The 19,699-nt window shown below is 49.2% G+C and overlaps 1 protein-coding gene across 1 annotated transcript in view; it reads left to right on the forward strand.

Moving 5' to 3' along the window:
• The window catches only part of LOC121282430 (voltage-dependent L-type calcium channel subunit alpha-1S-like), a 746,261-nt gene that overhangs the window by 593,546 nt on the left and 133,016 nt on the right, over nt 1–19,699 (forward strand). Inside the window, exons 30-33 of the mRNA XM_041196142.1 lie at nt 5,430–5,558; nt 6,301–6,366; nt 6,537–6,628; nt 11,601–11,760. Coding sequence (XP_041052076.1) covers nt 5,430–5,558; nt 6,301–6,366; nt 6,537–6,628; nt 11,601–11,760 — 447 coding nt within the window. The remainder of the gene's footprint in view (nt 1–5,429; nt 5,559–6,300; nt 6,367–6,536; nt 6,629–11,600; nt 11,761–19,699) is intronic.

Raw genomic sequence — 19,699 nt, forward strand, 5'->3', positions numbered from 1 at the left:
TGAGAAGGGACTTGGCTGAGGTGGACTGGATAAAACAGTGGAAACCAGTGGGAAGCACTAAAAAGCGAGATCCTAATTGTACAAAGTAGACATGTCCCCTACAAAAATAAGAGTGGTACTGCCAAATCTAGACACCCCTGGTTGTCTAGAGGAATACAGAGGAAGATCAAACAGAAAAAAAAGAGTACGATAGGCACAAAGAACTAAGCACTGCAGATAGCCTAGACGAATATAGGAAGTGCAGGGACGAAGTAAAAAAGGAAATAAGGAAATCATAGGGCATGAAAAAAGATTAGCAAGTAAAGTTAAAGATAACCCAAAAATGTTTTACCAATACATTAATGCTAAAAGGTTAGTTAAGGAAAAAGTGGGACTTATCAGAAATGAAAACTTGTGTGTAGATGCAGAGGCTGTGGGAAGGGTTTTGAATGAATATTTTGTCTCTTACTTACAAAGGAAAGGGAGGATATAGATACAGTGGTCCAGGAGAAACACTGCGAGATATTGGATGGGATATGCATAAAGAGAGAGGAAGTACTCGAAGGGTTGAAATCCTTGAAAGTTGATAAGTCACCAGGGCCAGATGGATTGTTTCCGAGGCTGCTGAAGGAAGTCAGGGAGGAGATAGCAGATGCTCTGAGGATGATTTTCCAACCTTCACGTGATACAGGGGAGGTACCGGAGGACTGGAGAAATGCAAACGTAGTTCCATTGTTTAAAAAGGGATCACAGGAAATGCCAAACAATTCTAGGCCAGTTAGTCTTACATCGGTGGTGAGCAAATTAGTAGAATCAATCCTGAGAGATAGGATTAACTGTCATGTGGAAAGGCATGGACTATTCAGTGATGGTCAGCATGGATTTGTTGAAGGAAGGTCTTGTCTCACAAATTTGATTGAATTCTTTGAGGAAGTGACAAGAAGGGTTGATGAAGATAGTGCAGTGGATGTTGTGTACATGGATTTTAGCAAGGCATTTGACAAGGTCCCACATGGCAGATTGGTCAGGAAAGTAAAAGCCCATGGGATTCAGGGTAATGTGGCAAACTGGATAAAAGGTTGGCTTTGTAACAGGAAACAAAGGGTAATGGTCAATGGATGCCCTTGCGAATGGATAGTTGTCTCAAGTGGTGTTCCACAGGGCTCGGTGTTGGGACCCTTGCCGTTTGTGTTATATATTAACGATTTGGACGTGAACGTGGGGGGCACAATATGGAAATTTGCAGATGCCACAAAGATTGGCCGAGTAGTGGATAGTGTAGAGGATAGCCAATAAACTCCAAAATGATATAGATGGGTTGGTGGAGTGGGCGGTAAAGTGGCAGATGGATTTTAACATTTAGAAGTGTGAGATCATACATTTAGGGAGGTCAAAGAGTTACAGGGATTACAAAATAAATGAGAATATACTAAGAGGGGTAGATGAAGTGAGAGATCTTGGCGTACAAGTACACAGGTCCCTGAAGGCAGCAGCTCAAGTAGACAAGATTGTAAAGAAGGCATATGGAATACTCCCCTTCATTGGCAGAGGTATAGAATATAAAAGTAAGGATATAATGTTGGAATTGTATAAAACACTGGTGAGGCCACAACTGGAGCATTGTGTGCAGTTCTGGTCACCACATTACAGGAAGGATGTCATAGCTCTGGAGAGAGTGCAGAGGAGGTTTACAAGAATGTTGCCAGGGTTGGAAAAGTATAGCTATGAGGAGAGATTGGATAGGTTGGGGTTATTTTCCTTAGAACAAAGAAGGCTGAGAGGTGACTTGATTGAGGTGTACAAAATTCTGAGGGGACTAGATAGAGTAGACAGGATAAAATTATTTCCCTTGGTGGTGAATTCTAGAAATTCTAGAACAAGGGGACATAGATTCAAGATAAGTGGCAGAAGGTGGTAGGGGGGACATGAGGAAGAACTTTTTTATGCAGAGGATAGTGGGTGTCTGGAATTCGCTGCCCAAGTTGGTGGTAGAGGCAGAAACTCTAAACTCTTTTAAAAAGTACCTGGATTTGCACCTTAAGTGCTGCAAGCTACAGGGCTATGGGCCGGGTGCAGGAAGGTGGGATTAGAAAGGGCACCTAGGTGTCCTCAGGCTGGCATGGACAAGATGGGCCGAATGGCCTCCTTCTGTGCTGTAACTTTTCTATGGTTCTAACCTTTCCTCATAAGACAATGCACCCATTCCAGGTATTAGCCTGATAAACTTTCTCTGAACTGCTTCTCATGCATTTACATCCTTCCATAAAACTGGTGGACAGTACTGTACACAGTACTCCAGATGTGGTCAGTCGTGCTCTGTATAACTGAAGCATAACTTCCCTACTTTTGTATTCAATTCCCCTCGCAATAAATTATAACATTCTATTAGCTTTCCTAATTACTTGCTGTACCTGCATACTTGTCTTTTGTGATTCATGCACTAAGACAGCACCTCCCTTTTCTGATACATGCTCTTGCTATTTGTTTTGTCATCCTTTGTTGTTTTTTGTATTTTGTCCATTCTCCAGGATTGATGCTTCTTTTTGCATTTTGATATGCTTTTCCTTTGTTTTAAGTTGCCTCTCACCTAATCCACGGCTGTCTTTTTTAAAAAAGTCTTTTGCCCCTTAAGGGTATAAGCTGGTTCAGTATCATCTTAAATTCTTTTTGAACACCTTCCAATGATCTTCAGTCATTTTACCCATTAACAGATTTGCCCAGTTTACTGTGGACAGTCTCTGTCACAATGCATTATGAAGTTAGTCTTATCTAATTCTAAAATTTTAGCAACTTTTTGTGTTTCTCCCTTACAAACACTTGACTATGTTATACAAGTGATTGTGTGGCTTAGGAATGGAAGCAGCTGACTGTAGTCCCATTGAACTGAACAGTGGACGGGAGGCATTGGAGGAGGATGGTGTGGTCAAAAACTACAGACAGGTAGAGTAGGACTAGGAGCAATAGTTTATCATGGTCACAATCAGATAAGATCTAATTTGAGACTTAGAGAATCATAAAATGGTTTCAGCACAGAAGGAATCCAGGTTTGGTATCATTGGAAAATGTTGACTTTTCCTTCCGTATTCCAATATCCAAGTCAGTTAAATATATTGCAAAAGCAGTGGTCCTTTGGGGTGTACCACTGTCTACCATCCTTTTGTCTGAAGGATAACTATTTTACCTTGACTTGCTGTTTTCAGCTCTTAAGCCAATTGATTATCCAAGCTGAAACTCACCCTCCTATACCATGAGCCTCAATTTTGTTAAGCAGCTTTTTAATGTGGCATTTTGTCAAACACTTCCTTAAAATCCATATAGACAACATCCAACATTCAACATTCCCTTCATCAACTTTCTGTGTTACTTCAATTTGGTTAGTCAAAGACAGTTCACCTTTTACAAATCCATGCTGGCTCTTCTTAACTTAAACCTCTCCAAGTGACTGTTGATTTTTCCCCTGATTATTGTTTCTGGAACCTTTTCCACCACTGATGTGAAAGAGACCACCCTGTTGTTACTAGCAATGTCCTTACACCATTTCTTGAATAAGGGTGTCACATTTGCCACAGATCAATTCTGTATCTTGGGCAGTTTGAAGGATTATGTCAAGCCCTTTCATTATCACCAGCCCCAATTCCCTTAGCCACCTGGGATGCCAGCCATCTGGACCAGGCAATGTATTCACTGTAACCATAGCCAGCCTTTCCGGCCGATCAATTTTCACCCCATCCATTACCTCCACCATCTCCACTTCCACCGATATTTTATCAGCATTCTCTCCCTTACTGATACAATGAACTCATTAACTATTCTGGCCTTGCCCTACACCTCTAAGCATATATCACCATCATTGTCCCTGCAAAAGCCCATGCTGCCTCTTATTACCTGCTGTCGAAGATTTTTGGGATCCCTTTTACATTGACTGCCATTCTATTCTCTTTGCAAGTCTGACACACTTTTTTTGGTTCATCATATTCTGTATCTCATCATCCAAAGATTCCTGGCTTTGGTTCCCTCACCTTTGCCGTCATTGGAATGTTCCTACCCTCTATCTGAAACATCATCTCCTTAAAGATCACCCACTGTTCCTTCACAGTTTTTCCTGTCAGTCTTTGGTTCCATTTTATCCTGGCTAGATCCCCTCTTGTCCCATTGAAGTTAACCCTTTTCCAATTTAGATGTTCTCCATTAGACTGTTCCTTGCTCTTCTCCATTACTATTCTGAACATTATGATACAATGGTCACTCTTACCCAAGTGTTCCCCAAAAGACATCTGGCTCACTTGGCCCACCTCATTCCCCAGTACCAGATCTGACAATGCCTCCTTTCTAGTTGGACTGGAGCAGATTGCTTAAGGAAGTTCTCCTGAACACATTTCAGAAATTCCTCTCCTTCCTTCCCTTTTAGTCTCATATTATCCCAATTGATAATTGGGTGACGAAAACCCCCCAGTTTCACTACTCTATAGTTCTTGCACATCTCTGCGATTTCCCTGCAGATTTGCTCCTCTATTCCTCCCTCACTATTTGGAGACCTATAGAATACCCCCAGTAATGTGATCGTCCCTTTTTTTTCCTTCTCAACACGAACCAACTTGGTTCTGTCCTTGACCCCTCAAGGACATCCTCTCTTTCCAGTGCTACCATGTCTTTCCTAATCAAGACTGCTACCCCAACTCCCCTTTTCTCTCCTCTATCTTTTCTGAGTATTAAGCACCTAGTTCTCACCCATTTTTAAGCCACGTTTCTGTTACTGCCACTACATCATATTCCCAGATGGTTATTTATGCTTGTGGCTCACCAACTTTATTCACCATACTTTGTGTGTTTACACGCATGCATTGTAAACCTATCTTTCTATTCCTTGTAGTCTTCTTAGTCCGTTCCTATCTAATATGCTCCTATCTATCCAGAATCTTTCCTGCTTTAGGATGCTCTTTAAAACCTATCTCTTTAACCAAGTGTTTGGCCATCTGTCCTACATCATTTTAGGTGGCTCTTTATCAAATTTTGCCTAATAATGCTTCTGTGAAGTACCTCATTTTAATATGTTAAAGGAATTATTGTAATACAAATCATTGTTGTTGGAAATCACTTCCTGAGGTCACTGGAAGGTTTGCTATAAATGCAAATCTTTTACCTGATCTCCCCAATCTACCATCTCCTTCTCTCAGTCTCCCATACACCTCTCCCATTTTCCCTTCCTCAGTCTCATTGACCACCCACCCTAAGCATCTTTACGCCTTATTCTGGTTTCCACATCCCATCTTGCTTTCCTCCCAGTCTCCTTGCCTCTATCTCTCTGTATTCCGTTCCCAGTTTCTCTGTACCTCATCCCAGGGTCCTCACCTCCAAACTCCAGTCTCCAGTTTCCCAGCTGTCCACCTGCTTTCCCACCCCAAGCTGTCCATGGTTTGTTTGTAATCTGTTTTCTCCCGATGATTTCCCAGGAGTCAGAGGACAGCTCCCGTATTTCCATCTCCTTCTTCCGTTTGTTCCGTGTGATGCGCCTGGTCAAGTTGTTGAGCAGAGGAGAGGGGGTTCGAACACTGCTGTGGACGTTCATCAAGTCCTTTCAGGTAAGGGAGCCCAGCAATGTCAACCAATCACAACCCAACAAATCAGCAGTCAGCCAATGACAAGGCATAGCAAGGAATGGAAGGCCAACCAATGAAAGGCCTCAAAATACCTTGACCCTGATAACCTGCAGCCCTGCCAGATCCGAGATCATCTCTTCCTGTTACCACTGGAGTATCTGTGACCAAGATGGGAAAAATGTTCTCATTAGGACTGGGTCTGGGATTTTCCAGCCCTGCTGTGGCAGGACACACCATGGGGGATGCAGCAGGACAACCAGAAACTCGAAGTCCTGGCAGGAGGCGGGCGGAAAATCCCGCTCTGAGTGTAATCTGAAGTAATAGAGATACAGGTGAGAAGAAAGGGGCTGACCTATCAGGTAGACTGGAGCTGGATGAGTGCAGATAGATTAACACCAATCCTCTCACCCTCTATAAGGCAAGCTCACAGAATCACAAAATTTTAATGGCACAGAAGGAGGCCATTCAGCCCATCATGCCTGCACTGGCTCTCCAAATGAGCATTATGATCTAGAGCTACTGCCTTGCCTTTTCCCCGTACCCCTGCACATTGTTCCTATTCAAATAATCACCAAATACCCTCTTGAATACTTAAATTGAACCTGCCTCTACCACACTTCTAGGCAGTGCATTACTGAACAACTCGCTGTGTGAAAAAGTTTTTTCCCATGTCACATTTGCTCAGGTCAGAGTTCTTACCAATCTTGCTTTTGTTCTCTGACAGGCTTTACCCTATGTGGCACTTCTAATTGTGATGTTGTTCTTCATCTATGCTGTCATTGGGATGCAGGTAAGAGCAGGTATCCATTAACCCTTTTATGGAAAACTGCAAGTTTTGTACTGTACTAACTTGAGGAATGTCCATAAATCTTAATGCTCAGTAATCTCTAAACCTATATCTTTCCCACCAATGCTGCTGCAACACCCCCCTCATTCCTGCTGTCTCTTACTGTTTACCAGGTCTTTGGGAAGATTGCCAATGTGGATGGGGCACAAATCAATCGGAACAACAATTTCCAGACTTTCCCACAAGCTGTGCTTCTGCTGTTTAGGTGAGCGGGGTGCCCGCTCACCCCACACCTGCCCATTGACCCCAGGCCTGCCCGCTCACCCCACGTGTGCCCATTGACCCCATGCCTGCCCACTCACCCCACGCCTGCCCGTTGACCCCAGGCCTGCCCGCTCACCCCGGACCTGCCTGCTCACCCCGTGCCTGCCCACTCACCCCGGGCCTGCCCGCTCACCCCACGTCTGCCCATTGACCCCAGGCCTGCCCACTCACCTCGGGACTGCCCGCTCACCCGACGCCTGCCCGGTCACCCGACGCCTGCCCGGTCACCCGACGCCTGCCCGGTCACCCGACGCCTGCCTGCTCACCCGACACCTGCCCGCTCACCCGACGCCTGTCCGCTCACCCGACGCCTGCCCGCTCACCCGACGCCCGCCTGGTCACCCGACGCCTGCCCGCTCACCCGACGCCTGCCCGCTTACCCGACGCCTGCCTGGTCACCCGGCACCTGCCCGCTCACCCCCCGCCTGCCTGGTAACCCCACGCCTGCCTGCTCACCCCACGCCTGCCCACTCACCCCACGGCTGCCCACTCACCCCAGGCCTGCCTGCTCACCTCACTCTAGCCCACTCACCCCACGCCTGCCCACTCATCCCACGCCTGCCCGCTCACCCCACGCCTGCCCGCTCACCCTAGGCCTGCCTGCTCACCCCAGGCCTGACTGCTCACCCCACGCCTGCCCGCTCACCCCAGGTCTGTCCAATTGGTTCCTGACTGCCCACTTGGCCCCCGAGTCTGTACGCTCAGCCTCCCTGCCTGCCCACTCGGTCCCCAAGTACCCACTCACAAAGTGCCTGCCCCCTCAGTGCCCCTGCCCATTCAGCACCCACCCCGCCTACTCACTCATCCCCTGACTGTCCATTCAGCCACACTCCATGGCTGCCCAATCGGACTCACCTGCACACTCGGACCCACCCCACCGCACCCGCCTTCCTGCTTATTCTTACTGCCCATTTGCCCCAACCACCTGACTGCAAACCTCCCCAATTACTCCCTTTCTTGTGACAGCCCTCACACCCGCTGACTGCCCTCTCGTCCTTGACTGCCCTCTCGCTCCCAGACTGCCCTCTTGTCCCCAAACTCCCCATTCATTCCCTGACTGCCCCCTTGCCGCCTGACTGCCCCTCTCGCCCCCTGACTGCCCTCTTGATCCCAAACTCCCCATTCATTCCCTGACTGCCCTCTCGCCTTCCTGACTGCCCCTTCGCTCTCTGTCAGCCCTCTCGCCCCCACCGACTGCCCTCTCGCCCCCGCTGACTGCCCTCTCGAGCCCTGACTGCCCTCTTGCCACCAAACTCCCCATTCAACCCCTGACAGCCCTCTCACCCCCTGACAGCCCTCTCACCCCAAGTCTGCACCCTTTCCTCTGACTGCCTTCTCGCCCCCTGTCTGCCCTCTTGCCGCCTGACCGCCTCACTCACTGACTGCTTTCTTGGTCCTAAACTCCCCATTCATCCACTGACTGCTGCCTTGCCCCCGTCTGCCTCTCCCCGTCTGCCCTCTTGTCTCCTGACTGCCCTCTTGCCCCCAAACTCACCACTCATCCCCTGACTGCCAGCTCGTCCCATGACTGACCTCTCGCTCCCTGACTGCCCTCTCGCCCCTCTGACTGCTCTCTCGCCCCCTGACTGCTCTCTTGCCCCCCTGACTGCTCTCTTGCCCCCCTGACTGCCCTCTCGCCCCCCTGACTGCCCTCTCATTCCCTGACTGCCCTCTCGGCCCCTGACTGCGCACTCGCCCCCTGACTGTGCACTCACTCCCTGACTGCCCTCTCACTCCCTGACTGCCCTCTCACTCCCTGACTGCCCTCTCGCCCCCTGACTGCGCACTCGCCCCCTGACTGTGCACTCACTCCCTGACTGCTCTCTCACTCCCTGACTGCCCTCTCACTCCCTGACTGCCCTCTCGCCCCCCGACTGCCCTCTCGCCCCCCTGACTGCTCTCTCGCCCCCCTGACTGCTCTCTTGCCCCCCTGACTGCTCTCTTGCCCCCCTGACTGCCCTCTCGCCCCCCTGACTGCCCTCTCACTCCCTGACTGCCCCCTCGCCCCCTGACTGCGCACTCGCCCCCTGACTGTGCACTCACTCCCTGACTGCCCTCTCGCTCCCTGACTGTCCTCTTGCGCCCCTGACTGCCCTCTCGCTCCCTGACTGCCCTCTCGCCTCCTGACTGCCCTCTTGCCCCCAAACTCAGCACTCGCCCCTTGACTGCGCACTCGCCCCCTGACTGCGCACTCGCCCCATGACTGCGCACTCACCCCCTGACTGCGCACTCACTCCCTGACTGCCCTCTCGCTCCCTGACTGTCCTCTTGCCCCCCGACTACCCTTGTGCCCCCTGACTGCGCACTCGTCCCCTGACTGCGCACTCGCCCCGACTACGCACATGCCCCCTGACTACCCTCGCTCCCCCCGACTACCCTCTCGTCCTCCTCCACTGCCCCTCGCCCACTGACTGCTCACTTGCCACCAAACTTGCCATTCGCACCCTGACTGCCTCGCTCCGTGATTGCCCTCTTAACCCCAAACTCCCCACTCATCCCCTGACTGCCCTCTTGCCACCTGACTGCCCTCTCGCCCCATCTGTCCTCTCGCCCCCTGACTGTCCTCTTGCCCCTCAGACTGATCTCTTGCCCCCTGACTGTCCTCTTAACCCCTGTCTGCACTATTTCCCCTGAGTGTCTTCTTGTCCCCAAAATCCACACTCATCCCCTGACTGCCCTCTCACCCACTGATTGCTCCCTTGACTCCTAACTGCCCTCTTGCCCCCAAACCCGCCACTCATCCCCTGACTACCCTCTCATCCACTGACTGCCCTCTTGTCCCCTGTCTGCCCTCTCGTCCCCTGCCTGCCCTCTCACCACATGACTGCGCACTCGCCCCCGACTGCCCTCTCGCCCTTTGGCTACCCTTGCTCCCCCCCAACTACCCTCTTGCCCCCTCCACTATCCCTCGCCCACTGACTGCTTACTTGCCGCCAAAGTTGCCCTTCGCACCCTGACTGCCTTGCTCCCTGTTTGCCCGCTTAACCCCAAACTCCCCACTCATCCCCTGACTGTCCTCTTGTCACCTGACTGCCCTCTCACCCCCTGACTGTGCACTCGCCCCCTGATTGCACACTTGCCCCCTGACTGCCTTCTCACACCCGACTGCCCTCTCACTCCTTGGCTACCCTCTCTCCCCCCCAACTACCACTCATTCCCTGACTACCCTCTCGTCCGCTGACTGCCCTCTTGTCCCCTGTCTGCCCTCTCACCACATGACTGCGCACTCGCCCCCGACTGCCCTATCGCCCTTTGGCTACCCTCGCTCCCCCACAACTACCCTCTTGCCCCCTCCGCTATCCCTCGCCCACTGACTGCTCACTTGCCGCCAAACTTGCCATTCACACCCTGACTGCCTCGCTCCCTGATTGCCCTCTTAACCCCAAACTCCCCACTCATCCCCTGACTGCCCTCTTGCCCCATCTGTCCTCTCGCCCCCTTACTGTCTTCTCACCCCCTGACTGTCCTCTCACCCCCCCAAACTGATCTCTTGCCCCCTGACTGCCTCTTAACCCCTGTCTGCACTATTTCTCCTGAGTGTCTTCTTGCCCCCAAACCCACCACTCATCCCCTCTCTGGCCTCTCGAGCCCTGTCTGCCCTCTCGAGCCCTGTCTTCCCTCTTGTCCCCTGTCTGCCGCCTGACTGCCTCGCTCACTGATTGCCGTCTCGCCCCCATCTGCCCTCTCCCCCGTCTGCCCTCTTGTCTTCTGACCGTCCTCTTGCCCCCAAACTCGCCACTCATCCCCCCCGTCTGCACTCTCGCCTCCTGACTACCCTCTTGCCCCCTGTCAGCCCTCTCGCACCCTGACTGCACACTCGCCCCCTGACTGCCCTCTCGCCCCTTGGCTACCCTCTCTCTCCCCCGACTACCCTCTCGCCCCCTCCACTGCCCCTCGCCCACTGACTGCTCTCTTGCCGCCAAACCTGCCACTCATCCCCTGACTGCCTCGCTCCCTGATTGCCCGCTTAACCTCAAACTCCCCACACATACCCTGACTGCCCTCTTGCCACCTGACTGCCCTCTTTCCCCCTGACTGCCCTCTCGGCCCCAGACTGCCCGCTTGTCCCCAAACTCTCCACTCATCCCCTGACTGCCCTCTCGCCTGCTGACTGTCCTCTTGCCCCCAAACCCGCTACTCATCCCATCTGCCCTCTCGCCCTTGTCTGCCCACTCGCCCCCTATCTGTCCTCTCGCCCCCTGACTGCCCACTTGACCCCAAACTTGCCACTCATCCCCTGACTGCCCTCTCGCCCTGACTGCCCTCTCGCCCCAACTGCCTTCTTGCCCCCTGACTGCCCTCTCGCCCACTGACTGCCCCCTTGCCCCCTGACTACCCTCTTGCCCACAAACCTGCCACTCATCCCCTGACTGCCCTCTCGCCCCCTGACTGCCCTGCTCCTTGACTGCCCACTTGACCCCAAACTCGCCACTCACTCCCGCACTTCCCACTCGCCCCTTGAGTTCCCACTCACCCCCTGGCTGCCCTCTCACCCCCCGACTGCCCTCTCGCCTATCTGCCCCCTGGGTGCCCTCTAGCCCTGCCTGTCCTCTTAATCCCTGCCTGCCCTCTCGCATCTTGACTGCCTTCTCTCCCCTGACTGCCCTCTTGTCCCCAAATTCGGCACTCATCCCCTGATTGCCCTCTTGCCCCCTGACTGTCCTCTTGCTCCCAAACTCCCCAATCATCCCATGATTGCCCTCTCAGCTCCCCAACTGTCCTCTCAGCCTCCCGATTGCCCACTATCTTCCTGTCTATCCCCGCATCTGACCACTCACTTGCCTGGCTTTTTGTCCGAGCCCAACCTCTCTCCCTGAGGCTGACCTCTCACCTCAAGGCTGACCTCTCGCCCCAAGCCTGAGTGCTTAGATTGTGCCCCTTGCAGTGGGTGACTGTGCTGTTCCTGTCTCTAGATGTGCCACCGGTGAAGCTTGGCAGGAGATCATGTTGGCCTGCCAACCTGGCAAGCTCTGTGACCCTGAATCTGATTATGAACCTGGTGAAGAGTACACTTGTGGAACCAACTTTGCTGTCTTCTATTTCATCAGTTTTTACATGCTGTGTGCCTTCCTGGTAAGTGTTAATCAGCCAGAAACGGGGCAAGTTCCTCCCACTTAGTGGTACAGGCATAAAGCTGCAGTAGCCTTGCAACTCTCACATGCACAAAGCCAGGCAAAACAAATAACTCCAGAGGAGGAATAAGGTCGAAAGAAGGAAAAAATTTATACTAGACAGCGAGTGTAAGGACATGGGACATGAGTCACAAGATGCACAAGTCTGCATCAAAATTCAGGATCGGAAGCTTACAACTCTGCATAAGATAAACTTTATACAATGCCAGTTAGACTTCAGCTGGAGAATTGTCTCCAATTCTGGGCATCAGCATAGGAAGAACATCATGACAGCAGAGAGTTAGCAGAATGGTACCAGTTATGTGGAGAAGCTGGGATCTTTCTCCTTAGAGCCAAGAAGATTAATAGGATATTAAATAGAGTTGTTCAAAATTGTGAACTGTTTTGATCAAGTAAATAAGGAGAAACTTTTTACACTGGCAGGGGGGCCAGAAACCAAAGGACACAGATTCAAAATAAGTCAAAAGAATCAGAGGGGATATGAGGAGAAATATTTTACACAGCAAGTTGTTGTGATCTGGAATGCCCTGCCTGGAAGGATGATGAAAACAGATTCAATAATCACTTTCAAAGGGAATGGGAAGAAAGAAGATTTTTCACAGTTATGAGGAAAAAGCAAAGGAGTGGAACTAAGATGAAGTTACTGCAGAGAGCTGGCACAGGCATGAAGAGCTGAATATCTCCTGCCTGTGCTGTACAATTTTATAATTCGCTAATAATGGGCAGATGGCTGGAGGGGAGGCTGAATGGGACCAACTGACTGCTTTAAGAAGGGGTTAAATCAACATTTGTGGTAAAAGAGGACTGAAGGGTTGTATAGATACCCACAGCAGATTGGGCCTGACTCCATGTAGCCTTCAGTATCCCTCAAAGAGAGTGCATCACTGGAGCGTGTGCATGTCTGTAATTCCCTGTGTTCTGCTCCTGAATGCAACTTTCCAGTGGAGACTCGCAATGTGCTCTTTAGTGCCCCTTCAAATATGTGGGACGTCAAAAGAGCTGGATGGGTGGTGAGGTTGGTTGGGGAAGAGAATTGTGCAGGTACAGCAAGCAATTCGAAAAGTGTATTAAAGTGCAGTGCTATGCACTTGTAAGAGAATGTAGTTTGTTGACCATGTGACAGTATTGACCAACCGCTACTCAGCGCGGGCTTCTTGGGTAACTATGTCCAGAGCTGGAGGTGATTGAAGAAGCACATATGGTGTTAGTGTCCCGTTCTTAGTTCCAGTAAGCCACTAGTGTTGCTTCAGTTAATCGGTCTTTGTGCCTATATTGTTTCAAGCGCCAACTAATGTGTGAATACCAAGGGTGCAGCTCGCGTTCAGGATAAAAGAGCGCAAGGAGAGCAGCGGAGACACAGGATAAAAGAGCGCGAGGAGAGTGGAGACACAGGATAAAAGAGCACGAGGAGAGCGGCAGAGACGCGGAATAAAAGAGCGCGAGGAGACTGGTGGAGACACAGGATAAAAGAGCACGAGGAGAGCGCCGGAGACGAGGAGTAAAAGAGCGCGAGGAGACTGGTGGAGACACAGGATAAAAGAGCGCGAGGAGAGCGGCGGAGACTCGGGATAAAAGAGTGCAAGGAGAGCAGAGACACAGGATAAAAGAGCGAGAGGAGAGCAGTGGAGACGCGGGATAAAAGAGCGCGAGGAGAGTTCCAGGGAGCAGAGTCAGAGGGTGGAGTTCCAGGGAGCTGAGTATCTTACCTCGGGGATTCGTGGACCTCGGGTCTTATATAAAAAAATAAATTAAAAGTGGCGTCCCGGTAAATCTGTGACCTGATTGGCTAGTAGAGAATCTACACTGAATTTGAAACTAAAACATTAAACTAATTAAACCAAATAAATTAATCACTTAATTAATAAGTAGAGGGTATCTAGACCAGAAGCAGGGGATTACTGTTCTTAGAATTTAACATTTATAGCAGAAATCTAGCCCTAGGGAACGTATAGTTAATAAGGAGTCAATAAGCAGTTATTAGATTTCAATTAATTTATTAAATAGTTCTAGAAATGGCAGTTGCTGGAGTGAAATGCTTCACCTGTGGGATGTGGGAAATCTGTGACGCTTCAAGTGTCCCGGACAACTACATCTGCAGGAAGTGTACCCAATTGCAGCTCCTCACAGACCTCATGGATCGGTTGGAGCAGCAGTTGGATGCACTTAGGAGCATTCAGGTGGTGGAAAGCGTCATCGACAAGAGTTTTGGAGACGTGGTCACACCCAAGGTACAGACAGATAGATGGGTGACCGCTAGAAGGGGCAGGCAGTCAGTGCAGAAATCCCCTGTGGCTATACCATTTTGGATATTGTTAGGGGGATGGCCTATCAGGGGAAAATAACAGCAGTAGCCAGAGCAGTGGCACCACGGCTGTCTCTGTTGTTCAGCAGGGGGGGTCAAAGCACAGAAGAGCAATTGTCATAGGGGACTCTATAGTCAGGGGCTCAGATAGGTGCTTCTGTTGTTGTGAAAGAGACACCAGGATGGTATGTTGCCTCCCTGGAGCCAGGGTCCAAGATGTCTCTGATCGGGTACAGGACATTCTGAAGGGGGAGGGAGAACAGCCACAGGTCGTGGTACACATTGGTATTAACGACATAGGCAGGAAGAATGACGAGGTCCTGCAGCAGGAGTTCAGGGAGCTAGGCGGAAAGTTAAAAAACAGGACATCTAGGGTTGTAATCTCAGGATTACTCCCTGTGCCATGTGCCAGTGAGGCTAGAAATAGGAAGATAGTGCAGCTGAACACGTGGCTGAACAGATGGTGCAGGAGGGAGGGTTTCCAATATCTAGATCATTGGGATCTCTTCCGGGGCAGGTGGGACCTGTACAAGAAGGACAGGTTGCATCTAAACTGGAGGGGCACCAATATCTTGGCTGTGATGTTTGCTAGTGTCTCTTGGGAGGGTTTTACCTAGTATGGCAGGGGGGTGGGGACCAGAGCAATAGGTCAGCAGGTGAAATAAATGACTGGGAACCAGTGAATATGGCCAGTAGGAAGAGGAAGGGCAGGCAGGGAGAAATTACTGAACACAGTGGGACTGGGGGTCTAAAATGCATTTGTTTCAATGCGAGAAGTATAACAGGCAAGGCAGATGAGCTTTGAGCTTGGACTTGTACTTGGGACTATGATGTTATTGCTATTACAGAGACTTGGTTGAAGGATGGACAGGACTGGCAGATAAACGTTCCAGGATTTAGATGTTTCAGGCAAGATAGAGAGGGATGTAGAGGAGGTGGGGGAGTTGCACTGCTGGTTAAGGAGAATATCACAGCTGTACGACAGGAGGACACCTCGGAGGGCTCATGCAGCGAGGCAATATGGGTAGAGCTCCAGAATAGGAAGGGTGCAGTCACAATGTTGGGGGTTTATTGTAGGCATCCCAATTGCCGGCGGGAGATTGAGGAACAGTTATGTAGGCAGATTTTAGAAGGATGTAAAAGCAATAGGGTTGTTGTGATGGATGATTTTAACTTTCCCTATATTGACTGAGAATCATTTAGTGTTGGTGTTTGGCTGGTGCAGAATTTGTAAGGTACATCCAGGAGGGCTTCCTGAGACAATATGTAGATAGTCCAACTAGGGAAGGGGCAATACTGGACCTGGTATTAGGGAATGAACCCGGCCAGGTGGTCGAAGTTTCAGTAGGGGACCATTTCGGGAAAAGTGACCACAATTCAGTAAGTTTCAAGGTATTGGTGGATAAGGATAACAGGAATCCTCGGGTTAAGGTGCTTAATTGGAGGAAGGCTAATTATAACAATATTAGGCAGGAACTGAGGAATCTAGACTGGAGGCGGATGTTTGAGGGCAAATTAACAACTGACATGTGGGGGGCCTTTCAAACATCAGTTGATAAGAATTCAGGACCAGCATGTTCCTGCTAGGATGAAGGATAAGCATGGCAAGTTTCAGGAACCTTGGATAACGAAGGATATTGTGAGATTAGTCAAAAAGAAAAGGGAAGCATTCGTAAGGGCTAAAAGGCTGGGGACAGATGAAGCCCATAGAAAGTAGGAAGAAACTTAAGCAAGGAGTCAGGAGGGCTAAAAGGGGTCATGAAAAGTCACTGGCAACCAGGATTAAGGAAAATCCCAAGGCCTTTTATACATATGTAAAAAGCAAGAGGGTAGCAAGGGAAAGGACAGGCCCACTCAGGGACAGAGGTGGGAATCTGTGTGTGGAGCCAGAAGAAATGGGAGAGAAACTAAATGAATACTTCTCATCAATATTCACCAAAGAGAAGGACTTAGCAGTCGATTTGTTTAGGGAAGAGTGTGTAGATAGCCTGGATCATGTTGAGATAAAAAAAGGAGGTATAAGGCATCTTGAAGATTATTAAGGTGGATAAGTCCCCAGAGCCAGATGGGATCTATCCCAGAATACTGAGGGAGGCAAGGGAAGAGTTTGCCGGGGCCTTGACAGAAATCTTTGTATAATCACTGGCTATGGGTGAGGTCCCAGGGGACTGGAGAATGGCCAATGTTGTTCCATTGTTTAAGAAGAAGGTAGCAGGGATAATCCAGAAAATTACAGGCTAGTGAGCCCTACGTCCATGGTAGGGAAATTATTGGAGAAGATTCTTCGTGACAGGATTTACTACCATTTGGAAGCAAATGGGCGTATTAGTGAGAGGCAGCATGGTTTTGTGAAGAGGAGGTCGTGTCTCACTAACTTGATCGAGTTTTTCGAGGAAGTGACAAAGATGATCGACGATGGAAGGGCAGTGGATGTTATATACATGGATTTCGGTAAGGCCTTTGACAAGGTCCCTCATGGCAGACTGGTACAGAAGGTAAAGTCGCACAGGATCAGAGGTGAGCTGGCAAGATGGATACAGAATCGGCTTGGTCATAGAAGATAGAGGGTAGCAGTGGAAGGGTGCTTTTCTGAATGGAGAGCTATGACTAGTGGCGTTCCGCAGGGATTAGTGCCTTTGGTGTTTGTAGTATGTGTAAATGATTTGGAGGAAAATGTAACTGGGCTAATTAGTAAGTTTGCCGACGACACTAAGGTTGGAGGAGTTGCAGATAGTGAAGAGGATTGTCAAAGGGTACAACGGGATATAGATTGGCTGGAGACTTGGGTGGAGAAATGGCAGATGGAGTTTAATCCAGACAAATGTGAGGTAATGCATTTTGGAAAGTCTGATACAGGCAGGAATTACACAGTAAATGGCAGAACCCTTAAGTGCATCGAAGGGCAGAGGGATCTGGGTGTACAGGTCCACAGGTCACTGAAAGTGGCAATGCAGGTGGATAAGGTAGTCAGGAAGGCATATGGCATGCTTGCCTTCATTGACAGGGGTATTGAGTATAAAAGCTGGGAAGTCATGTTGCAGCTGTATAGAACCTTGGTTAGGCCACACTTAGAATATTGTGTGCAATTTTGGTCACCACATTACCAGAAAGATATGGAAGCATTGGAGAGGGTGCAGAGGAGGTTTACCAGGATGCTACCTGATCTGGAGGTTTGTTCTCACTAGAGTGACGGAGATTGAGTGGCGACTTGATAGAAGTTTACAAAATTATGAGTGGCATGGACAGAGTAGATAGTCAGAAGCTTTTTCCCAGGGTGGAAGAGTCATTTACTAGGGGACATAGATTTAAGGCGAGAGGAGAAAACTATAGAGGGGATATGTGGGGCAAGTTTTTTATGCAGAGGGTAGTGAGTGTCTGGAATTCGCTGCCAGAGGAGGTGGTGGAAGCAGGCACGATAGTGGTGTTTAAGAGGCAGCTTGACAAATACATGAATAGGATGGGAATAGAGGGATACGGACCCCGGAAGTGCAAAATGTTTTAGTTGATGGGCAATATGATCGGCGCAGGCTTGGAGGGCCGAAGGGCCCGTTCCTATGTTATACTTTTCTTTGTTCTTTGTTCGCTGACTGAAGCGAACCTAATAGCCAAAAATATAAAACGAGCAACAAGGATAAACCAGATCAATTGACGGCAATCCAGAAAGCCGCGGTAAGCCAGCTACATTATTTCGCCATTACCTTGAAAGCTGTTTGAAAGTGTAGTCTCCTTATTCATTGAGTATGCTGCAGTTTGGGCATCTTAAACCATTTGACCCAATTACCGATGAACGGTGTCATTACATTGAAAGCCTAGCATTCTTCTTTACCGTTAACGACATTGCAGGGAGGACAAGAAGAGATTGATTCTTTTGGCCGCATGCGGCAGCAAAACGTATGGGCTGATTGCAGCCTCATGTCACCTAACACCCCCAATACGAAAACTTTCGACGAGTTAGTAAACATTGTAAAAAACCATCTGAAGCCAAAGCTCTCAGTCACTATGCAGCATTTTAAATTCAATTCCAGGAATAGGCTTCCAGGAGAGACAATCACTGGCTATGTAGCTGCTTTAAAGTAATTAACGGAATATTGTGAGTTCGGAACTTCACTTAATGATATGTAGAGAGACCGATTGACATGCGGAATTGGGGACGATGCTATGCAAAAGCGATTGCTATCTGAAACTAATCTAGACTTCAGTGAGGCATTAGAATTGGCAACAGCCTTGGAGAGCGCTGTTAGAGACTCGGAGGCAATAAAAGGTACACAAAATGGTGCCTTCCATCTTGTAGGGAGGGAAGGACCAGTAACAAGGTGTGAAGACGTCGGACTCCGCAGAAAGGCAGGGAATGCCCACTATGTACAGACTATTGAAGAACAACAGAACTATAGTGAAAGCCCACGACATTAATGAGAGAAATACATCCAGGCAGCCTGCAGGCGATCGACAGTTCAGAAATATCAAATGCTTTTTCTGCCACCGCAATGATCACATAATGTGACACTGTAAAGATTGGCTGAGACAGCATTTTAGAAACAAAGGTCGAAATCGCAAAATCTGTCTCACTGAAGAACCAGAGGAAGCAGGATCTGACATCTATTCATTACACAACCTGAAAGTGGGTAATTCTGGAATCCGCATTATAAGAAGGATGTGATTGCACTAGAGAGAGTGCAGAGGAGATTTACCAGGATGTTGCCTGGGCTGGAGAGTTTTAGTTATGAGGAGAGATTGGATAGACTGGGGTTATTTTCCTTGGAGCAGAGGAGATTGATGGGGGGACATGACTGAGGTGTATAAAATTATGAGGGGTATAGATAGGTTAGACAGGAAGGAACTTTTTCCCTTGGTGGAGGGATCAATAACCAAGAGGCATAGATTTAAGGTAAGGGGCAGTAGGTTTAGAGGAGATGTGAGGAAGATTTTTTTCACCCAGAGGGTGGTAGAGGCAGAAACCTTCATAACATTTAAGAAGTATTTGGATGTGCACTTGTGATGCCATGGCATCCTGGTGCAGCATGGGGATCAGACTGCAAATTTACCCCTTATAGTAGTAGCTGGGGCGGGCCCCAGTTTAATTGGTCACAATTGGTAAAAAAAAAAATTAAATTGCAATGGGCCGACATTTTGCAAATCAGAATGAGAAGCTTATAGGAATTGTTACAAAACTACGCTTCCATTTTTAGTGATGAGCTAGCAAGAATTCATGGGCTACAAGCCAAAATCTACGTAGATCCTAACACAATCCCCAGATTTATCAGAGCCAGACCAGTCCCTTATGCTCTACAGGACAAGGTCGAGACCGAGAAACAGGCTGGAAAAGTTGGGTATCTTACAACCTGTAAAATTTTCTGAGTGGACGGCACCCATAGTACCCATATTGAAGCCAGACCAAAGTGTTTGTTTATGTGGTGACTATAAGTTAACTGTAAACAGAGTGGCCAAACTTGATAGACATCCAATACTGAAGATTGATGAATTATATTCGAAATTGGCAGGGAGCAGGACATATTCAAAACTCGACATGAGCCACACCTACTAGCAGGTAGAGTTGGAAGAAGGCTCCAGGGAATTTGCG

This window comes from Carcharodon carcharias, chromosome 9 (assembly GCF_017639515.1).
Source record: "Carcharodon carcharias isolate sCarCar2 chromosome 9, sCarCar2.pri, whole genome shotgun sequence".
Lineage (NCBI taxonomy): Eukaryota > Metazoa > Chordata > Chondrichthyes > Lamniformes > Lamnidae > Carcharodon > Carcharodon carcharias.